General features: G+C 33.6%; 1 protein-coding gene across 1 annotated transcript; it reads right to left on the reverse strand.

Moving 5' to 3' along the window:
* Positions 1-22413: 22413 nt before the first annotated feature.
* On the reverse strand, positions 22414-23265 carry LOC133332997 (septin-4). The gene is made up of 2 exons (XM_061541340.1): positions 23168-23265; positions 22414-23097 (listed from the first exon to the last, which is right to left on the reverse strand). Exon 2 carries the CDS (start codon positions 23085-23087, stop codon positions 22434-22436), a length of 654 nt encoding a protein of 217 aa, XP_061397324.1. The 5' UTR covers positions 23088-23097; positions 23168-23265; the 3' UTR covers positions 22414-22433.
* Between the last annotated feature and the right edge of the window lie 1545 nt (positions 23266-24810).

Here is a 24810-nt window from a genome sequence, read left to right on the forward strand (position 1 = left end):
AATTGTAAACAAAGTACAGGTCGCATTTATGGTCCGAACTGGATGAAATTTGGCATAGATCACTTATCATTCGATTTCCACGAAATTTGGCATAGCGTAATGAATTAGGTCTAGAATGATGTGTGTAAAATTTCTTGAAAATCGGTTCAGATTTAGATAAAGCTCTCATATATATTTTCGCCCGATTTAATGTAAATGGTGTACCAAAGTCCCTATATTTCTTTCGATTTGAACGAAATTTTGCATAGCGTGAAAATCGGTTCAGATTTACACACAATTTTGAACAACGTAGTTTAGATAGTTTAGCTAAACGCGTGTCAAGTTTTGTTGGTATCCGTCCAGATTTAGATATAGCCCCATCTGGTTACGTCCGATTTTAAGTAGGACCCAAAATATGTCTATTAGGAACAAAACGAGCATAAATTAATCTACCCTAAACTGTGACAAGTACCGTTGAAATCCGTTCATATTTGGATATAGCTTTCATATCTATTTTCATCCGATTTTATGTAAATGTTGCACCATACTCTTCGTGTTTTTTTCGGAACAGTTGCGTGTGAAAGTACAGATGTAACCCATATATATTTCGAACCGACTTCGTGTTCCAAGTATTCAACGGGTGCACGATTGATATTTGCTTTAAATCGATTTACATAATTTTGTCCCATTGTAACAATGAACGGCATGTTTATGGATTGATCTAAATCGATTCACATTTAGATAAAAGTCACATATTTTACTTCACCCAATTTCATGTTAAAGGCCCATCTGTTAGGATGCATCTTTTAAATATACCCATAGTGGTGAAGGGTATCATATAGTCGGCCCCGTCCGACTTTACTGCTTTCCTTACTGGTTTTTTATTTAATAATGTAAATCTTCAAACATATTTTTAACAGTTTTTTATTTATAATTAATTTTTACAAGGTGACAGTTTGTCGTGCGACCTTTTAACATCCTGGTGGAAAAGGACATACGAAAGGCAAAAGTGAACAGAAATGGCACTCTGTACACCAAACAATACATGTTACTCGCCTACGCCGATGACATCGACATAATGGGTCAAACACTGAGAGCGGTAACAGACACCTTTGAACGAATTGAGAAGGAGTCTGCCAGTTAACGGCGAGAAGACCAAGCTGATGGTATCAACGCGCAAGACGTCCAGTAGACTCGGACCAACTGTGGAACCTGAAAACTACAGCTTCGAGGTAGTTAAAGATTTTATATAACATGGTACCGCCATAAACAAAACGAATGACATCAGTTTTGAAATTCGGAGAAGGATAGTGATGACCAACAGATGCTACTATGGTCTAAGCAAACAACTCAAAAGCAAGGCCACCTCCCGCCAGACCAAACTCACACTGTACAAGACGCTGATACTACCCCTGTTGTTATATGGATCTTGGAGTGTTTGAGAGAAAAGTTCTCCGAAAGATCGATGGGCCAATCTGCTTTGACGGTGAATATCGCCGTTGAATGAACCATGAGTTGTACCAGCTATTCTCGGACATTGACATTGTTAGACGTATTGAGTTGCAGCGACTACGTTGGCTAGGTCATGTTTTAGAATGGATGAAGATGTCCCAGCCCAGAAGGCATAAAGAAGTGAAACAGCTGATGGTTTACGCAGAAGGGGAAGGCCACGAATAAGATGGAAAGACCAAGTGGAAGGCAACATTGCCGAATAGGGGCATTCAAATTGGAAAAACTGCGCAAAAGACCGACGCGCCTGGAAAACTTTATTAAGCTCGGCTTATGGAACGAAAGTTCCATAAGTAAGTAATTAATTATTTTGATTATTTGATAATTAATGTTTTATGTTTATACTTGAGATTTTCAACGTTGTTTTCATTTTTTTCTGCTCTGACAATGCTGTATCATGTGTTGTAATAACTCTCCTATCTCTCCTGTCGAGCATATCAAACACAGGGTGCCTCATATAAGTTGTTCTAGAAATATTTCATTGTGGTCACCCTATTCTTGTTGCTTCTAGCTTGTGTTCCTCTTTGTGTGCAACTTTTATGTGATTTTGTTGTGTTGTAATGTTCGTAAACAAAAATATTACTTTACTTTGTTTTAAAAGAATACTATAAATATAAAAATTAAATAAAAATAATAACAATAATTAACAATTCGACACTAGGATCTTTGCATTTAAAGAGTCGCCGAGGGAGAGAACTGAGATGCATGGAACATCCTCTATTTTTGTACCTTTGGAATGGGCCTAATAGCTCCAATAACTAACACACACAGAATCTAATGATCTCCAAAATCTGACCGGTGAATTTTATTGCCTATTTGTTCCCAATACTTGAAAGAAGGACACCTTCATAGTTTGTGCATTATGCCCTCCAAGCGCTTGTGTTGCATTCCGGGTTGTGAAAATGGCCGAAAATTTCATTATCGTACAACATCAATACACCAGCTGAGGGATCCCTGGAAAATGCCACTGTTGAATAAATATGGTCTGGTGGAAGAGAAAAATATGTTTATTTGTGGCTATCATTTTGCACCGCATATGTTTTTGAGAGGTGGACGAATGTTGCGGGGTGATGCCTATCCAACGCTGCTAATGCCCGAGGTGACGGAGAAAAATGTGGAATTCTTAGAAGAGGTGGTGATATTGGGAGGTAGGATAACATGTTCTATAATTTAATATTATTTACTAATTGATTTATTCCTTAAAATTATAGAAGACGTTGACATTGAGGATGCCATAGAAGAGGTGGATTTTATAGATGAAGAGTCGCAGGAAGAAACTAGTATATCACCTATTGATAAGGAAATTGAGCAAGATGCACAAGAAAAGCAGGAAATTCGAATAGAAGCTTTGGAACAGGAAGACAAATCTGTAGCAAGTACTAGAAATGAAAATATCAAATACCAGAATGTTGTGGTATATCCAAGGAGTAAGTATATTGATATTCAAATGAACAGATTAAGTGAATCATATCATATATCATAGAAGTCCCTTTAAACCAGACATTTTTAACCAAATTTCCAAAATTTCTTTACAGATAAAATTGAAATAAAAATACCTACGACATTGGAAAAGAGTATAGGCCACCCCAATAGTGGAGATCGGCGTAAATTAAGTGAAAATGCCACTGAGACAAAGGAAGATGAAATTCCCATTAAGAAATTCAAAACAAATATACCCAATCGTAAACTTATGGATTTGTTTCAAGGTCAAGTATAAGGGTCCCACAAAATCGAAATCTATTTTAATTTATGAAATATTGTTTTTTTGTTTTAATAGATACCGAAGATGACATTGTAGAAGGGCAGAGTGTTAAGCAGCCAGAAAGTAATGTAGCAGTTAGTAAAAAAGATGATATACACCCGAATGATAAATCACCACTTATCGAGGAGAATATGAAAAAGCATGCGGTAATTTTATATCCAGGTAGGGTGATGTATATATATGACAAGTAAAGTCCTGCCAGGACTTTTTATACCCTCAACAATGAGGTGGATATTCAAAATCAGGCTGGAAAATTGGACTATGAATTTGACATACCTATCGCGAACTCGCGTGGCCCTATATTTAAGAAAACCAAATTACACGTTCCCATTCACTACTACAATATGATAAAAAATATTACACAATTTTTCAGATTACATTACCGTCGATGATGCCATTGTTGAGGTGGACATTGAAGAAGATGAGCAAGAGTGCAATTCAGTTAACACAAAAGATGAAACCATTTCCACTCCTCAACCGTCAACAACAAATGATGAAAATCTAACATTGGATATGAAATTTAAACGTTTGGAGGAAGAAAACCGGGAAATGCGGAAGACAATATCACAGCTAGAAATAAAAGTTAAATCTCTGGAAGCCAATATGAATTTGTTGCAAAAGTCATGTATGGCACACCGAACACAATGTGATAAATGCGGAACAGTGTCATGACCGAAATGCTAATGGCAATTATTAGATCGTTAAGTACTTGCCACATACCCCATGTGTAATGTATTTCATTATAATTTATATCTACGTTCTAATATTAAATTAAATATATTAACTCTCTTAATGGAGGTATGCACAGATATGAATATATATATATTGAGGAATCAAATGCAAATGGTATTCAATAACTATAAAGCTAGGTTTTAAGATGTACCTACCTATATGTTTATGTGAATTTAGGAATATTATGATGTCTTTCATTTTGTGTATATGTTAAGATTTGACTTTTATATTTTGTAAATAAATATAATATATTTTATATTAAATTAGATCGTTGTTGGGTCAATTTTGAACCCAATATTTTAATTTTTTCTCAATTCTTTCCTTCAGGATGTATCACTATATTGATGAGTTGCCTAAATGTCTGCCGATATATTTCATTATTGTCAGGTTTGAGTTTTTTTATCATAATATTTTTAGAAGGCGGAATGATTACAACAGATGGCTAAATTGTCTTTGTAAGGTAAAAATTGACTATTCACAGTAACGACTACCTGCCATAATATGGGGCAGAATAGAATGGAGACACAACCCCAACACACGGAACAAATCAGATAACCATTTTAATATAAAAAAGGGGGTTATATGGGGATTTGCCCCTAAAAGGGGGTGAATATTAATAATTTTTGGTGGGGATATTTGTTACTATATACGACTACAAAATACCAAATTACAGCGAATTCGACTGAAAAACGCGCTCAAGAACCCCAAAATACCGAAAATGTGGGGGTACCCTTATATGGGAGCTGTGCAGGGTTTAAAATGCTAACGCCAAAATAGAACAAATGGACCTATATTTATAATTTTTTATGCAGAGATTTGCTACCCAATAAGAACTCAAAGTAGTAAATTACAGCTAAGTCGGACGAAAAATTTGGATAAAACCCCCCAAAAACTGAAAATTGGGAGGTATGCGGGTGCTACCAGAAAATGTAGACCTATATTTATAATTTGTAATGGAGAAATTTGGTATCCAATAAGAAACCATTGTACCAAATTTGAGCAAGATTTTTAGCAAACGCATTTTTCAAGAACCACAAAATTGAAATTTTATAAATTAAATGAGATAATTAAAAATGGCGATTATATTTATAATTTTTTAAAGGAGAGATACTTGCTAAAGAAAAAGAACTCAAATTACTATTATTGACAGTTTTAATTGCGATTTGACAAGCTTAAATTAAATAAAAACTGAAAATTGAAATGCCGTTTTTATAATGGGGCAACACACAAACATAAAAAAACCCTCGGCTATATTTATAATTTTTAGTGGAGCTATTTAGTCATAATAAAAAAACGCAATGCAATACGTGCACATTTCAGCGAACTAAAAAATCGTTTGCTGATTTAAAACGCAGTAGCTCTGTAAGACTAATGCTAATATTTTTTGATGCTGCATTTTAAACCCTGGAGCTATGCCTAAGCGTGGACCGATATAGCCCATCTTCGAACTTGACCTGCCTGCAGACAAAAGACGACTCTATGCAAAATTTTAGCGTTCTAACTCAATTCGTTTAGACGATAGAGTGATTACAACACACAGAAGGACATGCTTAGATCGTCATAAAATTTTACGCTGATAAAGAATATATATACTTTATAGGGTCGGGAATGATTGTTTCGATGCGTTACAAACGGACAAACAAAACTAATATACCCTCCATACTATGGTGGAGGGTATAAAAAACTAGACTCATGGTGAATTTTTAATTTTTGAGACAAGGACCATAGGCAAATATGCTCAATAATATGAACATGTATATTTTATTTTTACTTACCTTAAATTTCTCGCCCATTATACCAAATTGCTGGACAATTGCGGCGCATGTCTGAACTCTCCAAGAAATAACCGAAAATGCCTACGGAGTGTTGTTTTTGTAGTAGCCTTTACACAATGGGTTGAGGTGACAGATGTTGGCGAGTTAGACTGGACGGATTGTAGATCCTTCTGTCGTGCGAACGCCTATGGAGTGTGGGGATGTTGGCTTGTAATCCACTACAGTGCTGGGGTAGCTTAATTGTGGGAAGAAATTGTCTTCGCCGAGGAAAATGTCCGAACCGACGACCTAATTCGTTTTAGAAGAAATCACATTTCCACACTATGGTTATTTCTTCAGCATAGTGACGGTTCGATTGCATGAAGGTCGATGATCCAACGTAGCAACATCTTCGTTTTCTGTACTAAGAGAAACGCTTAACTGCTGATGCTTTCTTCACTAATGGCGAACATATCTGCTTTGGTGTGATTGAGATTTTGAGTACAACTTCCAAAACACCAGTTACTTCAAAGGATCTCCATTTAAATAAAATAGTTTTGATGCAGACTTCCTCCGGAGATTTAAGGCTTTCTCCTGTGGAAAATATTGGCAAAGTGATGGTTCTTCGATTATTTGTTATCTAATCGTTAATAAATAAAATAAAAAATTAAAATAATTACCGTTTGATTGTTGATGATTGTTTCACTGATGGTCATCTTCTCTGATTGGAATCAATTCCTAGCAGCTGGAAAGATAATAATTTTTTTTCTCTGATGAAATAATCGCATCATACATTAATTCCAGGATAACATTGCTTCAGTAGCAATTTAAATCACTTCTTGACCTGAACTCCCAACACCTTCTTACAAAAACATTTACCACTGCTTTTGTTAAGGTATGTTTTACATGCACACTTGGACATGCCTCTTATCAATTGGCATTAAATTCATTATTCTCGACGTGCTTTGAGAAATAAGTTAATTTTTTTTATAAAAATATTCTTTATTATTCCAATTTTTCCTTGAATTCTACTATTTTGTCTCTTTTTTACACAAACAATACAAAGAAGTAAAAAAAACTCTCACTATTCTCTGGCAATGCTGTCATTGTAAGAAACAGGGCGACTCATAACATTTATTTTTTTTTAATTATTTACATTTTGTTTGAAGGTTACTCTTAAAAACAAATGTTAAACCACTAAATGACTTCTAAAATAATAATAAATTTGTTATTAATATATAATTAATTAACATTCGTTTGCAAAATATACAAAAATCCTCTAATAAAGAACTCGTAAAGTGCTGTAGCCATCTCAGTACTGACTGTTAACATGTGATAGTAAGAAACAGGGTAATTCAAAACTTGTTTCTTGTTGCCATTCGATTTTGTTCGGCCTATAGTCACAAAACGATTTATAGATCCCTAATTGCGCGCTTAAAATTAGACAATTGGAAAGCATTTATGAAATCGAAGTGCGGTGTGATTTAATTCCCGGATTGGATAAATGTTTCTCGTTTTTTAACTGTAAAGAAATAATTTTTTGAATCCCGGTATAGGTTATTCGATATATTTTCATGATTTTGGATTTTCACATTTACCATATCCTTTCGTAAACCTATAGGTAAGTATAATTTTTTTAAATTTGATCATTCCTTTATCACCATTCTCTTCATTATTTTGACGCCATTTTCACTAAGGAATTTGTTGGAGCTTAATGCAAAATAAATTGATTTGAGTTCAATACTTGAGTAAAGATTTAAGGGCCCCATACACTATACATCATGCCGTACAGCATTTATCATAGTATGTGTTATTTTTTGAAAGTTTATTTATGTATGTGTAACACACACAATGCATGAAGAAAATCAAAATAGTTTTGATTTTGAAAATGAAACCCTATCAATCTGGTGAATAATATTCATTTTGAAAGTTGTCAGTAAATAATTTTGTGTACAAAAATAATAGAATTGTGACGGAACAAAAAACAACTGAATTTACGACTCAAAATGCAATTTGTGGGACAAAATTCGATTTTTTGGAATAGTGATTGAAGAGTTTGCCATATACTAGTCAATCTCACATATACACAAAGGGGTTCATCGGCATGACGGCATGATTTATAGTGTATGGGGCCCTTTATGGTCTGTTCCCGTACTGTAAGAATCTACGAGTTTTTTACTTGCTGTAAGGGAACAGACCATTAGCTGTAAGTATTGAAAAATATAAATGTTTACTTATTCTTTGATATCAGATTATGTTGTTTTTTATTAAAATCTGAAAGAAAATCGAATTCCGTGAAAGAACCATCAAATGGTCAAAACAAATATAATCATATCAACGATTGCAGCATCCGTAACAAATACTAGTTGTATATGCGACCACCGCAATTGGACAAAACTGAGCAAGCACAGACAATATGTACATATTTAACAGATTCGTTAGTTAAAGAAATATGCTTAAGGGTCCGTTACGGATCTTTATGATGAACAAAGTTAGATTCAAATGGAACGCTTCATATAAAATTTCCAATTTTCTTAATGTATGAAATTTACAAATTTTCAAAAATTTAACCATAGCTGAAGCATGTTAATATATTTAATTCTCTGATTAAATATCCGCAACTCATTTTAGAAGGAACCACATCTGATATACACTAATTTTTGTCTCCAGAATAACAACGCTTTATTAGTAATTTCCCCCACTTTTTGTACTGGGCTCCAAATTCCATTTCCATTTATTCGTTCTGCCCCCCTTTCTTTGTTTAAACATGTTTCAAATTGGACATTTGGGCGTGGCTCTTATCGATTGGGATGGAATTTACTATTCTCGGTGCGTTTTGATAAATAAGTTAACTTTAATTTGTTTAAATATATTATTTATTATAATAGTTATTATTTTTATTTTATTTTAAATTGGACATTTGTAATGCTATAATTATAAGAAACAGGGCAATTCAAAACAAAATTCATTACCCAGCATGCATAAATAAATCTCTCTCACAGTCGTGAGAAAAATAAATGGATTTAAGACTCTGTAACGGATCGTTATTAAAAAGTTTTCTCTCACTGTATTCAGGCACTCTCACAATTCTCTGGCAATGCTGTCATTATGAGAAACAGAGCGACTCATAGAATTTATATTCAGTTTTTTTGCTTGCATATCTTAACTCTTAAAAACAAATGTGGGACTCCTAAATGACCTCAAAAATAATAATAAATTGTATATTTCATATAATTAATGAATTCTTAATGAATTTTAGTTTCATATAATTAATGAATTCTTAATGAATTTTAGTTATCTTATTACTGAGTGGTAATGCTGTCATAGCAAGAAACAGGGTAACTCAAAACAAAGCTATTACTGCAATTAGACTTTGTTCATCCTATAGTTATAAAACGATTGATAGATCCCTAATTGCGCGCTTAAATTCAGACAATTAGAAAGTATTTGTGAAATTAGAATAGCTGTGTAAGTTAATTCGCGGATTTCACAAATGTTTCTCGTTCTTTGGCAGAAAAGGAATCAGTATCTGATACCCGGTATAGGTTAATCGATATATTTTCATGATTTTGCAAGAGAAATCTACTTTCCCACCTAATATCTGCTGATTTCCGCCTTTGCCATATCCTATTGGTATCGCCATTAATGTACACATTCGTAAACCTATAGGTATGTAAGTAGAGTTTACATTTATTTTCGCTTCGTTAATAAATTTTTGTTGATTTTTTAGCAGAAATTGAACGAAAATCGAATTGTTGCAAACAAACGTCAAATGGCCCAAAATAATAGAATTATATCAACGATAGCAGCATCCATACCAAACACTAATTGTACTGCAGCCGCCACAAGTGAACAAAATCGAGCAAGCACAAACAATCCTTATTTAACACAATCGTGAGTAAAATAACCAGGTTTTACGTTTGGAGTACGTATCATGTTGAACATTGTTCTGCAAGTAACCTTAAATCCCTGATCGCAACGATCTGAGTATTTTCTTGTGGAAATTTATACTTTTCGAGATACGGGTCACCAAATTCCATAAATACCTTAGGAGTATATAAGTATTTACTTAGAGATTTTAGAGATTTTCTCCCAAAACTATTGGTGTTGGAAGAGGAATTCTAGGAATTCTTAGATCTGCCAACGAATGTCTGCCACTAAAATAGATGCAAGTCTTAAATCTCCCGGCCAACTTTCGAAATTTTAAAGAATATTGTAAAGAACGTACTGCAAATATTTATTTGGTTGTGCTAAGTGTTGCAATCTTTTCATAAAAGAAAGAGACTGTAAAGGCTATTTCTGCCAAATCTATGGACAAAAGGGCTCAACCTTCGAAATTTGTAAGAATTTGGAAAGTTTGTATCGTTGTCATCAGCGACTCAGAGATTGCGAGTACGATTTCCTTAAGAACATTTGGTTTTCGCCCTTCCTTGGCTTTGAAACAAATTTAAAAATGATTTCTTTTTTGTAATTAAATATAATAAAATTTGTTTCTCCTTCTCCTGTACCCACAGCTTTCGCGATCAAAAACAAATTGAAAATTTTGTACGCAATACTAAATTGTTGAAGCAAATAGAAGAGACGACACAACATTTCCTCGAAACTTATCGTCGTTCAAAACGTCCCGAGGATGCATTGGATGCGATAATAGTACGCCTCACATTTGTTTATTCCGATTTCTTTGGTTATCCATTGGATTTGTTGCATTTGTGTATTGAAGAACCGGTGGAATTTTATAATGCTGTGAAGTATTGTGTTTTTGGTATTGTGCGGGATATAATCAAGGATTTCGTAAATCAAAATCGTGAATTGGAATCAAGTTTGAAATTTATCGACATTGATCAAGTACATGTGTTGTTGCGTTTTTTGGGTTTACCCTTACAAGAGGATTTGCGTTTTGAACCATATATGAATTTGTATCGTACCGGGCTGTCATTGTTGATTGGTATATTAGTGGCCATAACGGAACCGGAGAAAAGCATGTAAGTTATCTTTTTCATTACATTAAAAAATATTTTTCAATAGACCATTATACAAATTTCAATATATTTTTCTTTTTCCAGCCTTCAATCTGTTTGGTATTGTTCATCTGGCTGTTCTAGTAACAAGGTCAAATCAAATGCAGCCGAGGGTAAGTCAAATATATTTTTTTTTTTTCAAATCCCTTTTTTATAACCGCTTGTTTCTCCTTTAGCCCCCCTGTGTACGAATTGCAATCGTCCAATGAGTGAATATTCCAAATTAAGACAAACCCAAGAGTATTGTTTAATACGCATATTGCCAGCAGAAAGTGTTGAAACACCCCGCAAATTAAATCAAACATTTCGTGCCCTAACGGTTCGGGTACCAGATCACGTACACGATACACCACTCTTACTTGGCAGTCGTTATATTACGACAGGTTATTATAATTACACCGAGCAGTCGCAAGAGTTTCAAGCATGGAATATAACAACAATATAAATAACAACTTTGCAGCATTGCGGGATATATCCGCTACGCAAATGAATGATCTGCTAAATATTGATAGTCCACCCGACACACCATTTCAGCCATCACAAATGCAATTGACTAGTAATAATTCACAAAATGAATTGATTTCTTCATGCAAGGCGACAGCTGGTCGTGCAGATTATCAAGATTGTTCTAGCAAATTTCTGCAGGAAGGCGATGACTATCAAAGTAATGCTGCTTCAGCCGATTTAAGTTTGTTGAATTTTAACAATCAACCGCTACGTGATTCACAACTCGATTCTCAAATTGATTTTTCAATATTTAATCAAGGTCGTCATCATGATGATGATAATCCATTGTATTCACAAACCTGGTCATTGTCATCGGGTTCTATTAGGGAACTGCCAGTTTCACAGAAAAATCTCACTGTTATGGATTCCGGAGAATTTCATGGTGACGATGATAAACCCTCTACTCCAGAAAATATATTGGAAAATCAAGTTTCATCGCCTGATATTTTGAATACACAAGAAATTGAAAATTTAAATTTCGATGAACTTCCCAATACGTTGTATCACAGAAAGTCACCAGAAAACATACGAAATAGTACAAGATCTTCTGAGCAGCATCAATTAACACATCAGACTTTTGAAACAATGGATTCGGTAATAATCACATCACCCGATATAGATCACGTAACCCTAGAGGATACCGAGCTAATGGATATTTTAGATGAATTTAAAGCACTAGAGAAATCGTTTGAAACAATTCCAACGACGAGTTCTAAAACAATAAATGTTCGAACGGAAAAACCACATGAGAAATCGTTTGAAACCATTCCAACTATGAGCCCTCAAGAACTAAATGTTCCAATGAAAAGCAATACATCCCGAAAACCCATAGAACCTTTAACATTTTCTCAAAAACCTCAGACAAAAACAAATAAAGGCCTTCTAGAATTTTCACCTCATGTCCAAATTGATATTGACAACCACGATAAGCAACCAGGTAAGGATTTTAACTTTCCTGACCCCAAATCGTCTTTTGATTTGTTTAAAAAACCCAATGAAGTCCCTAGGAAGAAAGAAAAGAACTTGGATGTTACAAATTTTTATGAACTGGATGGTTTTGATGACATCGACTTTGATCAATTAAATGCCTTGGAAAAGGCATATGCTAACAGTAGAGGAAGGCAGGTAAGGTTACAAGAAGATTTTTTTCGTTGATTTTCAATAATAAATCTAATGTTTGTTTTCATCAACTGTCAGTGTGAAACCCAGCCGGATTTGAATCCAGTGCGTCCCAGTGTAACAGAAAAAGTTATACCATCATGTCCACCGCCACAACACAAACCTTTAATGGCAACCCAAACTGAAAGTCGACATCCAATGGATTTTTTACAACTAAATTACAGTACAATTACAAGTTCTGTGACGAGTAGTCAAGATACGACAAGAAGTCCTGGAAAATCTACGACAAATTTACAAAAATGTACAGATATAAGTAAGAGAACAAACCCTGTTTCCAAATCCATAGAGAAATCAAACACTTCTTCTGAAGAACTCCCACACAACAACAGAAATGTGTCATCAACAAAATCGGAATCCAGTAAATTATCCATCACCAGCAGCTCATTATCATCCCGCCTGAGAACTAATAATTCCACAACAGATGCCACAATGATGCCGTTGTCGGTTAAACAGTTATATGATGTCATCAAGGCACAATATTCAGATTTTGCTTTTATTTATGCCCTGAGTGCTCAATTGTGTCAGGATCGTGTGCCTATGGATTGTTTTGTAACCCTAAAAATGGGTTTACTACTAAGTTTGGCTTCTATTGGGGTAAGAAGATGCCTCTCTCTTTAAAAAATATTAATTACAAATTTCTTTCATTTTTTCCAGCTTAATCCCAATATACCACCCATAAACATTATAGCAATCGGCAACGATACCTATATGACAAATTATCTTATGACCACGGTGGGCCAGATGGCAACACGTTTTGTTGGACCCACAGAGGATACCAAACCACCCTCGAGTAATGGTTATCGTAATCATCAATGGATTGAAGCTGACCCCTTGATAATGGCCCAGGGTGGTGTCTACTATGTTGGTGATTGGTCACGTTTGAAATTGCCGAGGGCAGAGAGACTTTTTAAAGATATTGAATCATCGACTGTGACAATTAGTAATAGTACATATCAGTATCCGCTGCAGGCAGCTATATGGGCTCATTGGCGTTCATTTCAATATAACTCGAAGGATCAGCAGATGTTTAATAAGTTTATGAAGTAAGTAGAAAAAGAACGATGACGTAACAAAGGCTTGGATTTTCCAAATACTATTTTTTCAAGGTACAAAGCCTGGATTTAAAAAAAATATATATTTTTTAAAGACCATTCATTTCAATATAACTCGAAGGATCAGCAGATGTTTAACAAGTATATGAATATAACTCGAAGGATCAGCAGATGTTTAATTTTTTTCAAAGACCACCCAACAGAAGCGTGGCTTTTTAAAAATTTTTTTTTTTTCAAAGACCATCCAACAGATGCGTGGATTTTTTAAGATTTATTTAAAAAAAAAAAACATCCAAAAGAGTCGTGGATTTTTTAAAGATTTTTTTCAAAGACCACCCAACAGAGGCGTGGATTTTTTAAAGATTTTTTTTCAAAGACCACCCAACAGAGGCGTGGATTTTTAAAGAATATTTTTTCAAAGACCACCCGTCTGTAGAAGACTCTGCCCCTCTGTAGAAGACTCCTTTTTCTGTCCGTTTATAGAAAACTCATTTTTCTGCCCGTCTATAGAATACTCTCTTCATTTTTATTATTCTTCTTATTTTATTCACTATCATAATTATAAATCATTTGCATATCTTTACAGAATTTTCGGTATACCCATTTATGTGGCCGATGATAATCATGAAACATTAGTAGATTTTATCCTCGAACAAGCTTCTGTTCGGACATTCGAATCAACAGTAGATCACTTGTCTATCAGTCCAAAGGATATGACAGAATTTGTGGTGATTGTATCACAACGTCACGTCGATCATACACCGGAGGCTACGGCGCTACTACAAAAATATTTTGTAGCAACTAGAATTGCTAGACCTGGTAAGAAATCACATTTCAAGTTGCATTTAATTTTATTAATAAATTATTTTTATTTTTAATTTCCTAGATTGCCTCACCAAACAAGGTCTCATTGTTTTGAAACAATTTTCGGAATCATTTGCCAAGCTGTGTATGCGTCATGAGGTACTGCCAATAGATGTTTTATCGGCGATAATTTTATGCGAACATTCGATTGGCCATATATTCGGTAGCAGTGATAATCCACCGCCACAATTTGGGGCTGTGCCTTTTGTAAATGCGGTGGATGAATATGTGGCCCATTTCCAACAGTGGCTTCACGATTATATTGAAAAATATTATAAGGAATAATGTACAGAAGGTGAATTATTTGAAAGTAATGTGAAATAAGTTTGTGATAAATCATTTCGATATTTTTCTTTCAGAAAAATGCTACTAATCAACAAAATCATAGCAATTAGACCAAAACACTACAAATTGAAATATTTTATGAATAAAAAAAATGTTGCAAACCTCAACATATTTTTAATTAGTTTAGTCTAGTGAAGTAATGAAAAACCAAATATAAATAAAAAATGGAATTAAAAGGAAATCTTGAATAAGTTAACAATCAATTATCAACATAGCAACAAATAATATAACCACTGTGAATACTTTTCGAAATTTAGAACTAAATACCATAAACCTCGATATAATTTTAATTAGTATTAATCTAGTGAAGTAATGAATATCAAATCTAAAAAAAACATATTAAATTAATATGAATTATTGAATACGTCAACAATCAACTACCATCATAGTATAAGAAATAATATAAGAAGGTGATTTTTTTAAAGAAATGTGAAACAAGTTTGTGATAAATCGATGCGATATTTCTTTCAGAAAAATAATAGTAAAAAAAATCACAGCAATAAGACCAAAACACTAACAATGTGAATTTTTAATGAAATTTAAAAAAAAAATTATTTTAATTAGTGAAGTAAAGAAAAACCAAATATAATTTAACAAATTCTGAATCAAAATTAAATATTAAATAAGTTAATAATCAACTATGAATATAAGAAGAAATAACATGACCAATGTGAATAATAAAAATCAACAAACCTAGATATAAATTTAATTAAATTAATCTAGTGAAGTAATAACATGCCAAATATAAATATCAAAACAAAATGAAATATTGAATACATCAACAATCAACTATCTATCCAAATAACATAGCAAGAAATAATATAACCACGAATCAATTGCAACAAATAGGCGAGTACTATATTTGTTATTTAACCTTATATTTGGAATTGATTATGTACATTAAGCCATATCAGAATCAGATTTCTGAATCAGAAATCTTAAAATTACAAAAATCAAAAATGAAATTAATTTGAAAAAAAATATGGATTCCAAAATAACTGTATTATCTAGAAAATTGATAAATTGACAATAGCTGAATGGAGAAAAGGAGTCTTCTATAGAAAAAAATACACGGTTGGTCTTGGAAAAAATATTCTTTTAAATATCCACGCCTCTTTTGGGTGGTACTTGGAAAAAATATTATTTTAAATATCCTCGCTTCTTTTGGGTGGTACATGGAAAAAATATTCTTTTAAATATCCACGCCTCTTTTGGGTGGTAGTTGGAAAAAATATTCTTTTAAATATCCTCGCCTCTTTTGGGTGGTACTTGGAAAAATATTCTTTTAAATATCCACGCCTCTTTTGGGTGGTACTTGGAAAAAATATTCTTTTAAATATCCTCGCTTCTTTTGGGTGGTACATGGAAAAAATATTATTTTAAATATCCACGCCTCTTTTGGGTGGTACTTGGAAAAAATATTCTTTTAAATATCCTCGCCTCTTTTGGGTGGTACATGGAAAAAATATTCTTTTAAATATCCACGCCTCTTTTGGGTGGTACTTGGAAAAAATATTCTTTTAAATATCCTCGCCTCTTTTGGGTGGTACTTGGAGAAATATTCTTTTAAATATCCACGCCTCTTTTGGGTGGTATTTGGAAAAAATATACTTTAAAAAATTCACTCCTATGTTGGGTGGTACTTGGAAAAAATATTCTTTAAAAAATCCACGCCTATGTTGGTTGGTCTTTGAAAAAAAAAATATTCTTTAAAAAATCCACGCCTCTGTTGGTTGGTCTTTGAAAAAAATATTCTTTAAAAAATCCACGCCTCTCATGGTTGGTCTTTGAAAAAACTATTCTTTAAAAAATCCACGCCTCTGTTGGTTGGTCTTTGAAAAAATACATTTTGTCTTTTAAGTCTTTGAAAAAAATATTCTTGTTTTGGCCTTTCTTTAAAAAAATTGATCCCAGAAAAATATATATTTTTTTTTTAATCTTACCTTCCCTTTAGTCTCCCTGCCCTCCACCTCGCCTCTTAATAAAACAATTGTTTTTTTTTTCATATATTTGAAAGTTTAATAATTTATTTATTTATGAGCGTTTTTGTTGATGTTGTTGTTTTTTTGTTTCTTTAATATAACCTTAAATTCCTATAATAAAAAATATTTATGTGTATTTATTTTATTTTTGTTTTCGTTTTTTTTTATTATTTCATGAAATAAATTAAGTAAAATAACAAAACAAGGAAATATTAATTTAAAAAATATTTTTTTTAATATATAGAATATATTAAATTAAAAAATGATATATAATAATTATAAAAAATATTAATAGTTTTAAAAAACGAACGTAGCAAATACAGTCGTAAAGGTTTCTCTCGAAATATAAGAATGCATTTTTTTTCAAAATAATTTTTGTTCGTAGTGGGTGGTGTGTTGTTTTATTTTCTTTTATAAAAAAAGGACCAGATTTAGAATACTAAATTAATATATTTGTATATATCAAAAAAAAATTATTCAATATATAAAAATTAACTTAAAGCTAATGATATTTTTTTATAATAATATAATTAATAATATAATACAAAATATATATATAATTCAAAATACATTTTTATTTTTGTTGTATACATAAGTTTTGATATCTATATGTATGTGATGTTGTAATTCAAAATTAAATAATTGTAAATTCATTGTACATAAATATTTAGATTAACTAAGTGTTTTCAATTGTAACAAAAAATGGAAAACAGAAACGAATTAGATCTAAGGAAGTTAGTTGCAAATTGAAAAAAAAATATTTTTTAGGAAGGATTCGCAAAAGGAAATCGATTTGATTGTTGAATAGTAGAGTTGTTGTAATAGTTTTGTATTAATAGCTAATGAATGTATGTGGCTGTTGTGTATATATGTGTGTGTGTGTCTTTATGTTGCTAAGTGTGTTTAAATGTTTAAAACATATTTCTTTACTTTGGTATTTTTTGTTCTTTTTTTAGTAGTAATTTTTATTTAACTCTTTTTTTTTGTAATGTTGAGGGTTTTAATGATTTTTTTTTAAATGTTTTATTTTTTTATATTAATTTTTTTTTGTTCTATTGTTGTGTTTTATTTTTGTTTATTTCCTTTGGAGGCTAGTGTTGTTTTGTTTCTTTCAATACTATTGCTATTTTAAATATTTGTTTTTTTAAATACTTTTTTGTATTCCACTTTAAGACAAGCGTTTTAATCCACTTCTATTTGACATGATGGTTTTTATTCTAGATGTTGTTGTTCTTGTTCTAGATTTTCTTTCGTGTTTGTTGTATTTTTTCTTTTTTAAATATAACTATCCTGTATGTTGTTTGTATTTATGTTGTTGTAATTTGTTCATTTTGTGTGTGTGTTAGATTATGAGGGCAGTTCGAAAAGTTCTTAGCGTAGCACAAAAAGCACGGTATAAACAGAAACAAATTAAGTATTGTGGAAACTTCCATCTCTGTTATGGACACATGTTCAATTTCGTTTCGATCTGGCAACTCCTTCATATGGAAACAGGTGTTCAAAAAAGACACAGCCGCAATTTTTTACAATAAAAATTTTTTTCCATTAAAAAAATTACAAATAAAATTTTTTTACAATTAAAGAAATTGCAGATGCGTCTTTTTTGAACATCTGTTTCTATATGAAGGAGTTGCCAGATCGTAACCAAAATTTAATGTGTGTTCATAACAAAGAAGGATGGCTAAGAACTTTTCGAACTGCCCTCGTTTCCAAGACACTTAACTTATTGTCTGTTTATAACGCGTCTTTTGTGCTCGGCTAAGAACTTTCCGAACTGCCCTCGTACTTTTGTTTTCTAAAGATGATTGACTTGTGTTTTTGTTTAAAAATGATTTTTTTATTTTTTTTTTAATTTATTTTTTTAATCGTTTTTATAATTTGGTTTCCTTTAATATTATAGTCTTGGTTAAATGGTTTTTGAAGGTATGTTTGTTTTGTTGAAATTTGTTTTTTTTTTGGTTTGGTAATTTTTGTTTTTGCTATATCTAATATAAAAATGATGGTGGGGAAGGATTTTTTGTTCTTTAAATTGTAATGTGTTTTTTTTTTTAATTTTTTAATTAATATTTAGTTGTTGTTGTAGTTTTTAATTCTTTGCTTAATTTTTTTGAAAAATACTTTGTTTTGAATTTTAATAAAATTTTGTTTTCGTTCTTGTTTTAAGAGATGGAATCAAGGAATAATTTATACGATACCCAAATTAAAAGCTCAAAAAATATATCGAACTTGTTAAATGAAATGGTGTTATAGCTTGTGCAGGCCCAAGAGTTTGTAACACCGCGAAATATTGGTCGTAGACCCACCTTTAATTATACCGATCGTCATACCTCGACTAAGGGATGAATAAGGGCGGAAATATAGCGCTAATGAGGTTCCAGTAATGGTCAAGGACAACGCCTATAATTTTCGATGATGATCAGATAATAATTTTGGAATAAAGTGGACGAAAACTATTTTTTCGTTTGTTTTTTTTTTTCTAGCCGAACATCACAATACAATCCACGGTGAAGGGAATATGGACTAGTAGTTAGAAGGGCTGTAGTAATATTAGCAATATTCGGAAAATATGTCAGTGTAAGGAAGAGGTGCTATTGACCGCTGATCGGGCAAGAGGATGCAACTATCACGAAATATTGCCCAAGCTTGGAATAAAAATCCGCAGAAGCCTAAGAAAAATTGTATCGGAAATGATAAGATGAACAGCTGATCTATAAAGACAGGCTGTATGCTATCTATAAATACAGGACCCTGACACTAAAGCCTCCATTTTTAAATGGTCAATAAAGTCCAACTCCAGCTGATTGAACAGGAGGAGATAGGAGAAAATAAAGGCTTGGTTGGTAGGGACAGATTAATTTTTAAAAAGTGGAATTTTTTAAGCTTTTTTTTCAATGAACTTCGATAGAGCGTAGTAAGTTGGCGCCTAAAAGTATGCTATGATTTCTAATATAACAATGCGTTAAGTTTTACTTGAATATTAAGCTCTGTAAAAACTATCAACAATGAGGAGTATATTATTAAATACATAGTTCCGTAAATCTATAACTCATATGAACTATACGATCTATGCAACGTTTTTCAAACAGAAATCCTGGCAATGACGAAAGCGGCTGAAATGGTCAAAACATTTACTGGCGAGATAACATAGGACCCATGACTATATATATGACTATAGGTAGGCGTTCCTTAAGGCTTTAAAGTCGTGCACTATTAACTCAAAAGCGGTTCGTGATTTCAAGGTTGCTCTTCGTGATATACGACGGATGATTAAATTATGTTGGGTTCCAGGTCACAGCAACATAGAAGGGAATGGGACTGGGGATAAGCTTGCTCGAAGGGGGTTCAAACTCCAATCCAATCTACCATTGGCTACTTTATTGGCAAACCCCGTTCGAGCTAGTGCAAGGTAGTCGGCAACAGATGATTATCCGAACCTGGGGATGCAGGATTTCGAAAACCATCTGGCCAAAATTCTCCCGCCGTAGAACTTCTTCGCTGTTGTCCCATAACAAGAGGGAGATTAAAATCGTTGTGGGGATCATAAGAGGTCACTGCAAGATCAGATCTTTCACTTCACACATGAATGTAGTGGATTATTGCCAATGTGGCGATAATCCGAAGCATGTTAAATATAATTGAAAGGATCATATAAAAATAAGGGATTTCTTTTTCCCCAACCTAATAGCTCCCTGGAAGAATGGTCCTCACACATCTGCACACTCCATTGTTCGGCATTTTTGATACCTTTTCTGTTCAATTTTTCAGCAGAGTCTGTAGTTTCACAATTTTTTTCTCTTGACAGCAATTTACCAGGGCATAGCTCATATCTAGAAGCATAGATCGATTTTTAGGTGTTTTGAATGCCATTCTCATTATTTTCAGTAATCTCTGATTTCAACTAGTCCATATTAAGACTTCCTGACTTCGGTTCGGTTATAGATATTCCTTCCTGATTTCAGATTGTCTATATTAAGACAAATTGCATTCAAAAAATATACAAGATTCTCTGTCTATCGCCTATAACTCATTTATAGAGACCTGACATGTCTTCATATTGATATAGATTTCTTGCTTGAGCTCGTTTATAACCTGCAGGTACCCCTCAGCTCCTCCATAGCTCGTAAATAAATGTAGCCTACCTTTATAGAATTCAGCCGTCTATACATCCTCCGAGTCATCTCTCTGCCTTCAACTCTTCTATAAATACGACCGCCTCAGAACGTCTATTGATACTCCCCGCACTTGATTCCGAAAACATCAACTTCAGTTCATCTGTTCGAAAAATATAGCCTTGATGTATAGATTCTGTAGCTAACAGTCTTGCCGGTTCGGTTAAAGATACTCCTTCCTGACTTCAGATTGTCTATATTAAGGCAAATTGCATTCAAAAGATATACAAGATTCTCTGCCTATCGTCTATAACTCATTTATAGCGACCTGACATGACTTCATCTTGATATACTTCGTTTTTGACCTCCAGGTACCTTTCAGCTCTTTCATTAAGACTCTCTTTAGCTCTTCTAAAAAATATTGACTGCCTTTATATTTAGAAAATTAATCAATTGAAAAGTGAGAAATTTATGTTCTAAGTGTTCGCAACTTCGTTGGCTGGTAAATTGGATAATGGATACAATTTTTTTCTTGGTGTTATTATTAAACGAAAATCTGTTACCCATCTGGAGGGCCTTAAGAAGTCTCATTAAGTAATTTGTGTATAGATTTTCATGTTCATTGGCCGGATAATCCCATCGAATATAGTCTTTAAAATCCACGCCTATTAGTCGAATAATTCCATCAAAAATAGTCTTTAGAGATCCACGCCTATTAGTCGGATAGATCCATCGAAAATAGTCATTAAAAAATCCATGCCTATTAGTCGAATAGTTCCATCAAAAGTAGTCTTTAAAAATCTACGCCTATTAGTCGGATAGTTCCATCAAAAATAGTCTTTAGAAATCTACGCCTATTAGTCGGATAGTTCCATCGAAAATAGTATTTAGAAATCCACGCCCATTAGTCAGATAGCCCCATCGAAAATAATTTTTAGAAATCCATGTCTGTTGGTCGGATAGTTCCATCGAATATAGTCTTTAGAAATCCACGCCAATTAGTCGAATAGTTCCATCATTGAAAATCCACGTCTATTGGTCGGATAGTCTCCTCGAAATAGTCCTTGAAAATCTTGGTGTTATTATTTTTTATCTTCCTGCTAGAACTAAAAAGGAGGTTGACAAACCTCAGGGAAAATATACCTATTTTTGTGATCTGTTTAGAGGGTTCAACAATATCTTCTTTTTAGAATTGGCCTAGACTAGGCCTTGGCTGAAATATATTTCTTGATTCCATATCCTTTTACGTGAACTCTGTTTTTTTTTAATCTTAATTAAAATTGCTATTTTTTGTTCTGTTCGATTTTTTTGTTATAAAAAATAAAAGGAAATCATTTTTTGTTGTTATCGTTGTTTTTGTCATGAAACTACTAATAGTTGTTATTATTTGGTGCTTTTTCTTCTTGTAGTTCTTGTAATTTTTTTTGTTAATTATAATTCACTTATTTAAGTATTTCAATTTGACATTCTTACACTCAGTGTGTTATGAATTATCCTTCTGCTCTTCCTCCTCCAACTCCTTGCCTATCAAAGAAACGAAGTAACCCGATAACTATTATAGCCATGCAACTGCTTCGCCAGCTCTCCACTACGATTCTGCTGCAGTCTCTGCTGCTTCTGCTGTACAACAATTCTACATTTCTAAACATCTATGACACTGTCATTCTTTTTCATTTCCATGAGATGCGTCTGTTTCAGTTTCTCCTGCATCTGCGTGAGCATATCCTGCATGCGACGTATCTCCTCGTCCTTTTGCAACAGCAGACGATCCGTCTCTGTGATGGCAGCTTCAAACCCATTGGTGGAACTTATTGAATCACGCTTCAATTTACCACGTTCCCGCAGGGCATGCTGTGATATTTGTGAAATACATTGAGCACGGAAATTTTCATAGTGGACATCCTGGGTGGTGTCCTTTAAGTCTTGCATGTGGGTCGAAATGAGGAAGGTACGTAATTTAATGAAATCACTATGTTCGGGATCCTCAACATTCACTACACCCCAGGGGTATTGGCGACCGCGTACCTTTTTACCGGCAATATCCAAAATGACATTACTGCCGACCACAGCGAATGGAATGGAGGCTTTAAGTTCGCGATCTTGTTGCTTGAAATCTTCATCCTCATCGGAATCACATTCGGGGAATTGATACAACTGTATGTGGTTGTCTTCCAGATCGCGCAAAATGCGTTCTTTGAGGTTACGCACCTCGGTCTTGGTTAGACAATCGGCTTTGCCTATAACCAAGACAATGTTGACTTTACGGTGTAAGCGACGCAGTAGATCCAGGTCCATTTGGCGTAAGCTGCGCGAGAAAGAGGAGAGGAAGGTTATTAGTATTTTAATTTTGAGTTGGGGATTGTGGGGAATCTTACCTATGACCCCATGGTGGTACAAAATATAAACAGCAATGGACACGATTATCCTGAATGTTGCGCCGATTCAGACCACTTTCATCGGTGAAATATTGACGGAACTGGAAGTAAAAAAATAAAAATAACATATCAAAAAGGGGTCGTTAAAAACTGCAATCGAAAATTTCTATATTCTGAAGAGCCTTATGAAGCCTCCTAAAGGTATCATTAGGTAATTTGTCTATATAAGTTCTTTGGCCTTATAGCCCCATCGAAAATAGTCTTTAAAATCCACGTCTATTGGCCGGACATTTCCATCGAAAGTAGCTCTTAAAATTCCCTTTGAAAATATCATTTAAAAGCCACGCCTATTGGTCGGATACTACCATCAAAAATAGTCTTTAAAAGTCCCTTCGAAAATATTCTTTAAAAATCCACGCCTATTGGCCGGATTGTCCCTTTGAAAATAGCCCTTAAAAACCCACGCCTATTGGCCGGATTGTCCCTTTGAAAATAGCCCTTAAAACCCCACGTCTATTGGCCGGATTGTCCCTTCGAAAATAGCCCTTAAAAATCCACGCCTATTGGCCGGATTGCCCCATCGAAAATAGTCTTTAAAAATCCACGCCTATTGGTCGTATAGTCCCACCGAAAATAGTCTTTAAAAATCCACGCCTATTGGTCGTATAGTCCCATCGAAAATAGTCTTTAAAAATCCACGCCACGCCTATTGGTCGTATAGTCCCATCGAAAATAGTCTTTAAAAATCCACGCCTATTGGTCGTATAGTCCCATCGAAAATAGTCTTTAAAAATCCACGCCTATTGGTCGTATAGTCCCATCGAAAATAGTCTTTAAAAATCCACGCCTATTGGTCGTATAGTCCCATCGAAAATAGTCTTTAAAAATCCACGCCTATTGGTCGTATAGTCCCATCGAAAATAGTCTTTAAAAATCCACGCCTATTGGTCGTATAGTCCCATCGAAAATAGTCTTTAAAAATCCACGCCTATTGGTCGTATAGTCCCATCGAAAATAGTCTTTAAAAATCCACGCCTATTGGTCGTATAGTCCCATCGAAAATAGTCTTTAAAAATCCACGCCTATTGGTCGTATAGTCCCATCGAAAATAGTCTTTAAAAATCCACGCCTATTGGTCGTATAGTCCCATCGAAAATAGTCTTTAAAAATCCACGCCTATTGGTCGTATAGTCCCATCGAAAATAGCTCTTTAAAAAAAAATCCTTTAAAAACGCCTATTGGTCGTATAGTCCCATCGAAAATAGTCTTTAAAAATCCACGCCTATTGGTCGTATAGTCCCATCGAAAATAGTCTTTAAAAATCCACGCCTATTGGTCGTATAGTCCCATCGAAAATAGTCTTTAAAAATCCACGCCTATTTGGTCGTATAGTCCCATCGAAAATAGTCTTTAAAAATCCACGCCTATTGGTCGTATAGTCCCATCGAAAATAGTCTTTAAAAATCCACGCCTATTGGTCGTATAGTCCCATCGAAAATAGTCTTTAAAAATCCACGCCTATTGGTCGTATAGTCCCATCGAAAATAGTCTTTAAAAATCCACGCCTATTGGTCGTATAGTCCCATCGAAAATAGTCTTTAAAAATCCACGCCTATTGGTCGTATAGTCCCATCGAAAATAGT

This window comes from Musca vetustissima, unplaced genomic scaffold, assembly GCF_032173495.1.
Source record: "Musca vetustissima isolate MV318-11 ecotype Yass unplaced genomic scaffold, APGP_CSIRO_Mvet_v1 utg52924, whole genome shotgun sequence".
In the NCBI taxonomy this organism is placed as follows: Eukaryota; Metazoa; Arthropoda; class Insecta; order Diptera; family Muscidae; genus Musca; species Musca vetustissima.

What these genes read in the sequence shown, in the direction of transcription:
- LOC133332997 (XM_061541340.1), bottom strand. Translation starts at nt 23,087, where the DNA reads ATGGACCTGGATCTACTGCGTCGCTTACACCGTAAAGTCAACATTGTC.